At 43.4% G+C, this 12,706-nt stretch overlaps 1 protein-coding gene across 1 annotated transcript; it reads right to left on the reverse strand. All coding sequences in view use genetic code 11, as the record gives it.

Annotated features, from left to right (window-relative positions):
- Positions 1 to 5,956: 5,956 nt before the first annotated feature.
- EGR_08308 (Wilms tumor protein 1-interacting protein) lies at positions 5,957 to 12,191 on the reverse strand (the record flags this gene model as incomplete). Its single annotated transcript, XM_024497557.1, has 8 exons — positions 5,957 to 6,328; positions 6,915 to 6,983; positions 7,210 to 7,392; positions 8,363 to 8,425; positions 8,517 to 8,584; positions 10,308 to 10,533; positions 11,189 to 11,304; positions 11,852 to 12,191. 8 exons carry the CDS (start codon positions 12,189 to 12,191, stop codon positions 5,957 to 5,959), a joined length of 1,437 nt encoding a protein of 478 aa, XP_024348035.1.
- Positions 12,192 to 12,706: the final 515 nt, after the last annotated feature.

The raw sequence follows: 12,706 nt of genomic DNA on the forward strand, positions 1-12,706 counted from the left end.
AATTTCCATGTCTACGACTTTAACTCCTTGCCTTTCGGTCCAGTCGGTCTGTTGTGAATAAGTGTAATGCTGTTATTACGTTGCAAGTAAGGCGTCAGGAGAGGCAGCGTAACCTATTAGTCAAGGCTAAGTTGACGTTACCTCTGCTTGACCTCGAAGTGCGCTGGAGGGGAGGGACGGGGTGCCAAATGCACTTTCGGAGGACCCGAAGCGCTGACTGGAATGTTTGCGTTGCATTTATATTATTACACAATCTTTATTGCTATCGTTCCATATTTGAATAGTTGATATAAACTTATGCTTGGTTATACACGTTTCGGATACACTCCATGGGTCAAGACGGAAAAAACATGGTTTTACGCCCCATCTCCAATATTGAAAGTTGGAGGTATCACACTTGCAGCTTGATATTCACTTACAGAGGATGAAACAACTTGCTTACGTTCCATCAAACGTTGCTGTTGTTTTCTAAATGTAATTATGCAAGAATTTGACCTTCCAACACAACAAGTCATAACCCAATTGTTTCCCACTTTTCCGTTCATTAAATGCACATTTCAATTAACTGTGGGACTATGTTTTCTGTTAGACGACCAAAGTGAAGAAGGAATTTAGCTAAAAGCTCTACTAAGGCTAGGAGAATGTTCTAGAACAAGGCTTCTACATCCTCTTAATGCAGCTTTAGAAAAGAGAGGCTCTCCAGTTCTTTGACTATGTTGTATGTCACTGCGTATCAGGACACGCGACACATGGCAAGCATGTCTTGAAAGTCTGTTTCTTATCCTTGTTTCTCGGTTTGAATTTCATTAGCAATTAATGAAAATGTGTATGTTGCTTCGGTAGCTTATTCGTGGTGAGTAGAACGTCATGATATCGAAATGGCGACCGAAACCTTGCAGACCGATTAACTCCCCTGGTTAAGGAGCAGACAAAGTAGATCCTGGAAACTCTCCACTACATTCTAAAATAACTCATTAATGTTGACATATTTTTTAAGGCACCTTTTTAGACAACAATTTTTGGGGTGCTTTCGTAGATTATAGGGAAAGGTGAGTTCTGTGCCATTGGCTTCTTCACATTGACTGAATTGCTGGCCACATTGGGAGTCTTATTGAGGCTCTAACTGTGGTCAAAATAAATTACCTTATCCTTATTCCGCAACTTTAAAAATACCTCCAGTTCAATTAATTCCAAAGTGCGACCATTTTTAAATAAAATTGTGATAAATTTATACCATGTATAAATTGGACGAATTCCTTTGCCAAATACTACTTATATAGGTAGGTAGTTGCTTTCCTTTATGGTACTTTATATAATAAGCATGTTAAAAGCGTTCTCTCTTAATTCATATTTACATTGGTTTTGAAACCCTCAGTACCTCTCGAGCAAATGAGTCGAAGAAAAAACAGAGGACAGTTTAGGGCTCTTAGTTATACAGTTGCTTGGGTAACCATATAGCACACATGTGGACTTCCCTGAAGGGATTACCTTGAAATTAAGTCTAGGCGGACTGAATGTATGCATACTTAACTTTTCCGGGATGCTCTCCTTAAATTCCTCGACGTTGTGCTTGTAGCCAATCAGATGTCTGGAAGGCTCTGCACCTGCCATACCGGAACGCTCATTAGGGATGTAAAAGGGGCTCAGTGGAATCATGGGATAATCCGGTACAATTCACATCAATTTACCTTAGATAACAACGATTTCAACACCCTATGCATCGCTTGGTTTCTCAGACAAGAGTAGTCGCATGACAATAGATCAGCCACCTCTGAGAACAACTCCTTCACCTTCTTCAAATTTTTTCCTTTTTCGAAATATTACTTTGTACAAAGCGTTAGAGCTTTGAGTTTTGGAGGCGTGTAAGGACTGTTTAAGACGCTCCTACCTTCTAGCGATTTAACGCAATCACTGCAAAATTCTCATGATTAGCGGTGTCTAGACATAGGAGCACTTGAGCTAATGGCACTTTAATCTCAATCAATTCTTAGTCTAGACTTCCATACGAGTTGATGTGGTCTGCTTCACATTATTACATTTGATTGCCTTGCGAAGGCTCAAATGTTAGTTGGTCTAAGAGGATCGAGCAGTTAGCAATGTACTAAACAGGGTCTAGAGGAGGGAATGGATACGAGATTCTTCCTCACTCTTTCTAAAGAGAAATATTAGAGACTGGAGCAAACTTTCATATGAAACAAAAATCACAGGTAGCAATTGTAAGCAAAACTTTACAAATCCATGACAATTTTGAAGATAAATAGTGTGCAAATTTGAAACCAAACTTTCGGTCAACATTTTACACCTATAAATCCAGAACTTAGATGAACTTTTGTCCATAAATCTCTCTCAATTTATGCGATAAACAAAGGCAGCAATAAAGACGGCCATTTATCAGTTCAAATTGCTAAACCGAGATGAAGTTGGGCATTTCAAGTCATCTAGAGTACATTTAATAGGGGCACGCCCGCCAATTCGTAGTTCTGCGGCATTCCAGTCCCCCCCTCCTTGGGTCGTAGCGTAAAGCGTTAATGGTTTGTTTAATCCTCAGTTTTGGTAACGGACTACTTAGGGCCCCGCTACTGTACCTTTGTTAGGCGGCCTGGCCTCCGAGCCTTGCCAGTAACTCCTAAGCCCTTCTGTAGGGAAACGGTACAAATTTTGCCCCAGTGCTATGTCTTCCTTTGCACCTCCGGGGGAGTCTCGGGGCTCTACAGTAGATCTGTTTATTACGCATGACTTGACTGTCATCCCATTCAGAGTTGGTAATCGAAACCGAATGTCATTGAAATGATGCCTCTTAGAAATCCCTCCACAAGAACGCAAACCTAACAAGGTAGGGATGTTCCACCAGTTAGATATTCAGGCATATTTTGAAATTCTAAAGTGCCTAAAAATTGGTAAAATTTTGTGGAGACAAATTTCATGGAGTGTCCTCCTTTTCGGGATAATGCGGACGGCAAAATTTGGCAGCTAAATTGCCAGCCATTCGTCCATCCATCATTTTCACCTTATTTCTGCCCAAATAATTGCCTCGAAAGATGGAATGCGGAAAAAAGGAAACGAAAACCATTGTTAAGATAGGTTTACTTAAGAAATAACAGCTAATATTACCACTACATGGTATTGGAGGCCAAAAAAGCAGAAATGTATGACTGTTTAGGAAGGGGAGCCCCAACTCCGCCAGCAGTTTTATTTTTAAAAGTGAAATCTAAATAGCAAAGTAGTCAGTATGCATTTATTTTCGGAGAGGAGGGATGTGAACCGCTTCACTCACACCCATTAAAAGGAGCGGATACTATGGAGAGGTCCTACAGAGCCAGGAGGTGGTAGGTTTCGTTGTATTGTCGATGATTGCTTAACACGCACCGTGTGGCATGGACAGCAAACTTTTGAAGCCAGTTCTTTGGACTTATCGAATGATGTGGCCAATTCAGGAGGAATTCTTGGCTCTTTGAACCTCTATTCTTCCCTTACCCCTATCTACATCTCCTCAGTCAAAAGCATCCCGTAACTATGACAGAAAACCAGCTCCAAATATAGGATTCTGTCAGGCCATTTCTGCGGCTATTTCGACACCCTTTTCAAAGGCCTCTTAAGTACACCGTTGCTCATATCAGCAAAGATTGTTATTTAAGCGTTCTTCCTCCATCGAAAGAAGGTAAGACAATATTATGGAGAAAGCGCTCCACTTCCACGACAGTTATTTTGATAAATCAACAACATGGCAGTCTGCGTTTACGATCCCGATATAATCAAAGCGCGCCATGACCGCCGCTGCGGTTAGACACGATAGATTCTCCGTGCAGACGTCTAGACGCCTTATCAATTAGACAACACACATGCGACAGATATTGGGCTTGGTTGGCGTGGCGCTTAATGAATCCGTATTTTTGGGCCCATAAATAGCCAAAACAACGCTGTTTTTACAATCTCCCTCTCACTCACCCCCTCAACAATTATCACCGTGCCGTGGAGTCCGGCACAGTTTATGTCCGCCTTGTAGGGAGAAAATTTACACACAGTATTTAAGACGTGCCACGGGGACGTGTTGGAATTTCTGCAATGCGAAGTTCGGAGTTTTTCCAGTAGTCAAATTATCGAAAGTCTGGCAATCACAGCGGTCACAATCACCACGCAGATTAGAAGTGATGCCTTCCGACTGACTTACTCCCTAAAATGCGCATTTGCAATTACCAAAATTTGCTTTTAAAGTCAATCATGGATTGTGTGACTCGTTTAACGTAACCAGACTTTTACCACGTGTTTGACTTTCAAAGACACACGAGATGAACTACCCTGGACTGTTTACCTTTTTAGACTTCTCAACTGCCCTTCTAGCTGCTCCATTTGGGTAAATAGGAGCTTGAATAAACACAGTACTTTGTCTTTTTCCGAACAAAACGGTATTTTCCTTGCCTTTAAACGCAGTTACTTGTTGTTACAAGAGGGAGTGAGCATTTCGCATTGTTTGACCGAAATGTGTTAACCCAAAATGTTGGGTGACATCCAAGAAAAGATCACCGTAGATGTGCCCAAAAAGGACCTACTCACTAATTTCATTAGTATATACAACGGGGACCATTTTGATGAAGTATTTAGTCATGATTGTTTCACGCGGTGGAGCAGCTCCTCGCGTTGGATTAGTATCTAAGATGATGCAAAACGAAAGAGTGAGGGGGAACAGAGCTACTTGCCGATGATCCAAGACGGACGTCCGAGTGGCACAATCGGGACGCGACCTTATTGTTGAAGCCAATCCATGCAAATTTTAAAGTACCTCCACCCCAGAGATTTGAAGATCAAAAAGGGGAAGAATGTGCCGCACACCAGGAGCGGCATCCACTAGGCGCTTGAGTGACAACCCCGGAAGAGTGGGAGGGGGCGGGGAAGGTGATGGCTTGTAGCAAATGCTATACCGGTTTATGTCTACCACATGGCAGCTGAATGGAACAGACGTCTGGCTAGACCCACTCGTACTTTTAAAACTCAGGTATGGCTTTGATACAATTTTGGTGCAAAAACACACCAAGGTATGAGGGTGCTGATGCTTATTCCAGACCATGGTGGTAATGAATTGAGGTTGTAAAACGCTTCTATGATTCATCTGAATTCCTTTAATATTAAAAAATGAATTTCACAGAAGTGATAGGAGACATATTTTCGCCATTTGGTGGGAACATAAACTCACCTCAACGGGCATGTACGCTCACATAAACTGGTAAGACGAATGGAGAGTGCTCTAGACGTTCAGCTGATTAGAAATGCGACCATAGGGAAGGAAGAAAGAACACTACTATTGACTCACAAAAACAGGAAAATAGGGGCAAACTAATTGTAAGGTGTTTAACCAACCTATGGTTCGATTTACGACAGCCTCTACAACGAAGTTTCGGAACGAGTGTCCACCCAAAGATACAATTAAGAATCCCATGGCCAATCGCGCCGTAGTTTCCCGACCAGCTTGTAATGAGAAATGGCTTTTGCGCTACAAGATTGCGCGAAGGAATGCATCTCTGATCATCTTTAAGCGGTTCACTCATTACTCCTTCCCTTTAAGACAATTCCAAGACCATTTTATGTCACAAATCAGTGATCAGCCAATTCCTCCCAGCAACGTGCATCATAACGTACTCAAACTCACCATCCAGCAGGTTCCTCACAAGTCACTTCGACATGTTGAAACGAATATCTCACGGAATCAACCCACACAGTACTGGATGAGGGATTGGAGATAAACTACTCGGGCTGGTGGTATTGGTCTCGAAAGTGATCTTCACTAAGATAAAAGCATTAAAAAGGAATAATATAGGAATAGATTTCCGTTTGGCAACTATTCCCAAACCCCAACCATTTAAGTCAAAATCACACAATACGGGCTCAATTTCACTGCATCAAAGAATACAAAAAAGAGAGAAGAGAAATAATAATGCGAAGAATAAAGAAGCAAACAAGCAACTCAGCGTCCATCGCTCTCAGTGCTATAGTACCCCTGTCGAACGGTGGAGGACCAGGGCTTCGAAACCGTCCGTCTTTCGGTAGAGTATGGTGAGGATCTCTCACCACTTCCACTGCTATGAGTGAGAGAAACGGAGCCCGGGACCCCCAGATCGCACGATGAGGCGAGGGAGGAGGAGCCATTAGAGCTCCGACGTCGGTGTTGCAGTGGCAACGCGTCCAGGTTCTGCCCCGGCGCTGGAGTTGCACCGATGCGTGCCAGATGGCATTTTAAGCACAAAAGGTGAGTGCGTCCAGGCGTCTCGCCCTCTTCAGTCTCCACGTAGGGATAACAACGCGAAGAAACCTCGTTGGAGAGCAACAGGCCACAGTCCTACCAACAGGGAGGGAAACAATAGCCTCTCTGTCTGACCCTATAAACCCATAGAAGGCTATCAAACATACGACTACTGGTGAAACGAGGTAATAAGAGGAGACACTCTGTTGGCACCTCCTCAGTTTGGTAAGCACCGCTATTTGTATGAGATGGCACTTGAGTGAGCTTCTTTAGATGATAACCAACACGTGGTGGAAACAAAAGACTAAGGACTAGTTGTTTTGAAACCATACGGACCAGATGCAACAATAAGGTTGAATTTATGGTCCGGGTAGTCCCATCCTCTGTCCGTGGTTAACCATTGCATCGAGGCATATCAAAAACTTAGTAAACTTCGTGATCGCTCAGCGTTTTTACTAATGGCATTTAAGTAACAACAAATGACAGGTTACATTCTGCAGATTTGAAAATTCAAAATTAGGAAACATGAACCGGAACCATTACTTACCATTCCAACAAAATTGCTGAATAGCTTGAAAATACAACAAGACTTGATAATTTAAAAAGTCCGTAGGTGGATTCCACTACGTGAAACGAGGGGACAAAGTCTTTTGAAATCATGCTGATGTCACTTAATACTCACCTCGCAACGATAGCACTCGATGTGGAACTCCTTGTTCATCGCAACCACACGGAGTACTTCATCAGCGGTCTGCAAAAAAACGATGAGTAGATGCATTCAGGTGTTGGCCCACAAAATATGAAGAGAGAATGAAGAAAGTTAATGACTTGGATGATCGGAAATGGATCTAAAGCATCTAGATGGTTGGGTGGAAAGACAAAAGGACGGATCCGTAAATGAACAGCCGATTGAATAAATGAATAAACGAGTAGGATAAACTAACAAAATAGACAAGGGAAGGAGGAAAGACACACACCGACTCGGGGAGGATGGGATTGGCGCAAGCAGCGCAGGTGGGTGCCGTGGCAAGATAGAAATCGTAGAGACAGAAAATGTGCCCCTCCTGATCCACGGTGAAGGGTTCTTCTTCCATGCCTTTGTTGCAGATAGTGCAACGAAAGCAGCCCGGGTGGTAGGACTTGCCCATCGCGCGCACGATCTGTCCCAAATAGGTAAGACTCACAGCTACTACTTAGGACACATTTAAGTAGGTTCATCAAAACATTTTGGACCTAGTGTTCCCCTTCCAGAAAATGTCATATTCCAGAATCTCTAACCGAATCTAAAGCAGACCATGAAATTAGCGTATAAACCTCGCTGTCGTCTCACAATCGATTACAATCCACGGAAGTACTCAGAACAGTCGAGGTAGAAAGGCAAACGCAGGTAGCGTTTGAGGCGAAGTTCAAAAGGAGAAGAGGGATTACGTAATGAAATAGTACTTATTTTTAATGTTAGATGATTGTGTGGACCTTGCAGCCACTGTTCATGAACTTCCGTCCGTGGATGCGATCCAAATGAACAAACTCGACGGCACAGAACGACATCGACTTCTTGGTAAACGCCCAGATTTCGGGTGATGCAAAACAACCAACAATAAGTCGAGATCAAGTTTTAAAAAAAATCAGAACCGACCTTTCAAAACCGTCAAAGTTCTCTTTTCTCCTGTAGTTTTACTCGTTTTTTTCGACGGATAAATAAGATAAAATGGTTTACACGTTGCACTGATGCTACAGATGCCTTGGGTTATCTTGGGCTTCCATTTGATGAAGGCACTCCCGAGAGGGCGACCGCAGCTATTTGTACTTAGAGGAAGGTCTAATGCATTTTAAGTCCACATGATGCATCAATGGTAATTAGAAAGGAAGTCGCCTCACCGTCAAACTAACTCATCAAATCATCAAACGAAAAAGGTCAGAGTTCACAATGCGACTGCGATTGGGGGCTCTTTTTAATGACATCTACATTCATTAAATTACGAATACTGGCTAGGATTAACAAAGATCACTGAAACTATAAAGAATCATCTTTTCTTACATTCAAATGCACTAATTAAATTACGAAATGACAACTGAAAGTTGAGTCGCACCCATACTACTTAAATAGAGGGGACAGGAGGAGTAACTCACAGTTTGAGCAATGATATGATCACAGACGGTGCATTTTTCAGCCATCTGCTGAAATCCCCAGCACTGCAGGATTATGGAAAAAAAGGAGAGGAGAAAGTCAAACGATCGACGATGATCAGATGGTAGCATAAAGTTAGGAAAGAAGGAGACTGACAAGGTAGTCCTCTTCACAGTAGATTTTATCCTGGTCCTTGTAAAATGTCTTCCCACGAAGAGTTCGTTCTAGGGCATTGGAAAAAGAGCATGACAAGACCCGTATTAGGCAAGTCTATTTACCGCCATAGTTTGAGCTTTACTTTTAAGACATTGGTTTAGCACTGTGAGAGGAGATCTCGATCACGCGACCGGATAATGACAGTTTAGATGAAAAAGAGAAACATAGAGGATTGCCACTGCCCCAAAGTATTTTCAACAGGACAAACGTTTACATGCTACTTTTAACTGTCATGAAAACCTGCGGATATGGTGTAACTTTTCATATTCGGTGAAAGCATAGAGCTAATCCTAAGTGATAGGCTGCCTGTTCTCGCGGTTTGGCACAAGAAAATTGTCAGCCTGCAGTAAAGAGCAACATGGATTGCCTTAAAGAAGAGGAGGCACCGTCCTCTCCTACACTGGATGCCGTGAGCTCAGACTCATCTCCACTAAGATGTTTACTCAATCGAGTGATAATTTCCTCTGCCTAGTAAAGGTCTTCTGAGTGAATTGAAAATTTTGAGAGCGACCATATTAGTAATGGCAGGCGCGGAGTAGTCAGCAAGTCCAGGAGGTCACAGCCATCGAGACCATGAGAAAAGACAAGGTGATCCCACAATTGACTTGAGAAAGCGCAAGCACAACAGCTGTAAGGTTTGCTAAGGGCGAAATGTGAGAGTTGACTCCAACTAAGACCTGATTCATGACAGACTCAAGTCTGGCAAGTTAGACAAATGCCTAAGCACTGGATGACTCAAATGGTAGTTTTAAAATAAATTACAGCAAATCCTCATTCAAAGGTCAGTAAACGATTCGATGGGTAGACGGACGGTGGGAGGAAAATGAATCACGGATTGCTGCACTAAAACCGAAACCATGTACGTGTATTTGTGCAAGTAGTTTTTTGTTTCGTGAAATCAAGCGCAAATAATTGATGGTAAGCTTCCTCCCCCAACTTCAAAGGCTGGACTGGCACCGAATTAATCCACAAAAGAGGCATCATTAGCGGAATCAACCAATGGGAGTGCAGGGAATTGAAAGGTCGATTTCGTCATACGCATGGAGACCAAACACCCAGTGAATGCATTTGATGCTGCATTCCTTTGCAATTACAAGCTAGAGGCGCACCCAATTGGGCCTGTTAAAATGGCATGATATTTATCGTATAAATTACTGTTCTTTGACAGAAAAAAAAACGGAATTTGATGTACACCTAGCTCACTGACCTCAAGGTGAACTACGAATGTAGTTAGTTGGGCACACGCCCTACCCCCCAACAGCTACTGCAGGAGCATCCCATGAGAAATTCAGGGAGGATTACAGGCAACTGCTGCATTGATTACTTCATTCGTTTGACTATTATTATCAAGAAAACAAGATGGGAAAATATGGTAACATACCGGTAGATATTCACAGGTAAGAATGGACAGAGAGAGAGAGAGGGATTAACTAAACAACAAAGTCTATGGTAGCAAAAAATGCCACCAAATAAGTGTAGTCTGATGAAGAACAACTGTGTTGTTGCATTATTTATGGGAGTACACCTATCCTTGCATTCATTTTGCATGTCATGCAACAAAAACGCATTCCAGAGGACTGGAGGCTCGCGCACCACAGAATGGTGTGGCCAAACCGAGATGAATAAAACAAGTGAAACTAAAAGCTCATTGTGGCGCAATTCCCGAGGGGATAGACATGGCCAAGACAGAAATCAAGATGGGGCGGGGAGAGAGAGAGAGGGAGGACTTACGACAAATGCAACAGTCGAAGCACTTGTCATGGTAGAAGCATCCCAGAGCCTGACACGCCGTTGCCACATTGGTGATACGAGAACCACACTTCGAACAGATGCCTAGAGTGGGATAAGAATAGGAGGAAGTAGAAGGATTAGATGTTGCAGTGGCGCTAGATGGAGAGCGACGCAGAACCACGGGATGGTGGTGTAGGGCGTCAGAGGTGGAGGGCGGAAAAAGACACTGTTCAGACGACAGCATTATCCGTCACAAAGCCTAGCCTCTATCACAATCAGAATCGCAAACACAATCACACACTACTGGTGCCCGCCTGTGATGCCTTCTGCTAGCACACACGCACGTATGCAGAAGCAAAAGAACAAGGAAGCTCCCATTGGTTGAGGGAAGCGTGCGACCTTGCCAATCTGGCCAATAGGACCCAGGACGAAGTGATTTAGTGGTGCGAAGCAGTGCCCCACAGGGAAAGCAAGACCTTGCGTAACAGGACGACATTTGTTTCAGTTGTACCTATAGCTTCACAAATTCAGGTCACTTTTGGTCACATTAATGACAACAGTAGGCGTTGGAGTCAATGTAAATGAACAATCTTGACCTTGGCTGGTTACTAAAATCAAACAACACGGAAAACAAGTAACAACCAAAACAACACCGGACATGAATGATTTGAAAAAAGCCCACTATAAAAGTACTTATGATAAGTGAATTGATGGAAGAAACCGTGCCTTCCTCCACAACCCCAGCATCTGAATCAGACCCAGATAAATGGAGTTCTTTAATCCCCTTAAATTTTGTTTTTTCCACTAACACCATTTCCGTACCATGGACGTTTAGGCAAAGCCAATGGAGTTAATTTTAAGGGTATACAATAAAGCGGTACCACGTGGACTAGAAAGTGTGTGTTTCCCAAATTATTCATAGGCAGCAACCATGTCATAAGACGACAGCGGTAACGACTGTAGGCGAGCGACAGCGTTCGGTGATGAATCAAGCGGCCTGTCAATGAGGGCGTAAGAGTCGAACCCACGGATATCCACTCGTATTTACAAGACACTTCACACACACACGCACACACAGTGACTCAACAATAGGACATCTAAATGGTGTTAAACTTTTTGAAATGCTCGTACGTCCACATGCCAATCCCAACTGTAGTGGTTTTATTTCTAATCAACACATAACCCCTCGTATGATGAGAGGTCTTCTTTTGAAAACACTAAATATGACACGATCGCCCATGAGCAATTATAGTTTTGACAAGTTGACACATCCCAGACACCAAAATAATTTCCTGCTTATATTTGGCATAGAAAAGTTGGATTTTGCCGTACTGAGTGGAGGTAAGGAGCATTTCGACAAGATCAGGACTTTCCAAAGATGGGTTGGCCGCATTGAAAAATCGTACGCCATCAAACACAGAGACAAGTTTATAACTGTGGCAGATGGTACATTTATAAAACAATAATCACCAATAAATTTGAACCTTCGTAAAGATACCAGTTATACGAGAGCGACCGAACTGCTGGCACAACCCAAAACTCACCGGGCTTCCATTCAGCGGGAGTGACACTGACAGTCAACGCAGCCTGGCTAGAGCCAGAGGTGTTCACTGGTGGTGATGGGGGAGTGGAGACACGTTGAACGACGTGACGTCGGGGCTGCGCAAACTCGAAGGCGCAATTTCCGTCACTTGCGGGGGGTGGCGAGAAGGTGATGTTGAGAGCAGTGGAGACTCGATGACCCGAGGGATCAGGCGAGGGCGACTTGCTCGTGGGTGAGAGGAGAGGGGTGACACCAGAACGATTTGAGACGGCAGGCGGTGCGGCAATTATCGTGTGCTTCGAGGCGTATGGTGGTGGTGGGGGTGGTGATGTGGATTGCATGCCTGGACTAATAAAAGGAGAGGCCTTTTCAAAGAGCTTTCTACTGGACCGTTGTAGGTCTAAAGCATGATTGGAATTTGAATTTTACTGAACCAGTAAGGGTAAGACATAGAGAGTAACTTTGAGAGAGTCATTTGTTATACGTGATTTAAGGAACTACTTTCAATTGGGAAGCCAGGCATCCTTACAGCGCAATGTAAAAGTTGGCATTTCTACAGTGAAACAGAAAGGGTTTGTGCATGTTTGGAACACAAATTCCAGCTTTTCTGTCCTGGGAATGCAATTCTCTCTCCCTGTCGTGGTCATCGTCGGAAATGATTGCGCTAAAGTGACGGATGCGGTACACTCCGCACGTCCAGCAAATTACGGTCACTGTAATTACGAGGAAACCGGAAGGAAACCTGGAACTGATTCCTGACAGCCCTAATTTCAGTAATATGTGTAACATCTGACTCGTTACCATAAAGATGGCAGTTATACAACACTTATACCGTAAACCGATTTTCACAGGAAGG

This window comes from Echinococcus granulosus (assembly GCF_000524195.1).
Source record: "Echinococcus granulosus chromosome Unknown EG_S00102, whole genome shotgun sequence".
NCBI lineage: Eukaryota > Metazoa > Platyhelminthes > Cestoda > Cyclophyllidea > Taeniidae > Echinococcus > Echinococcus granulosus.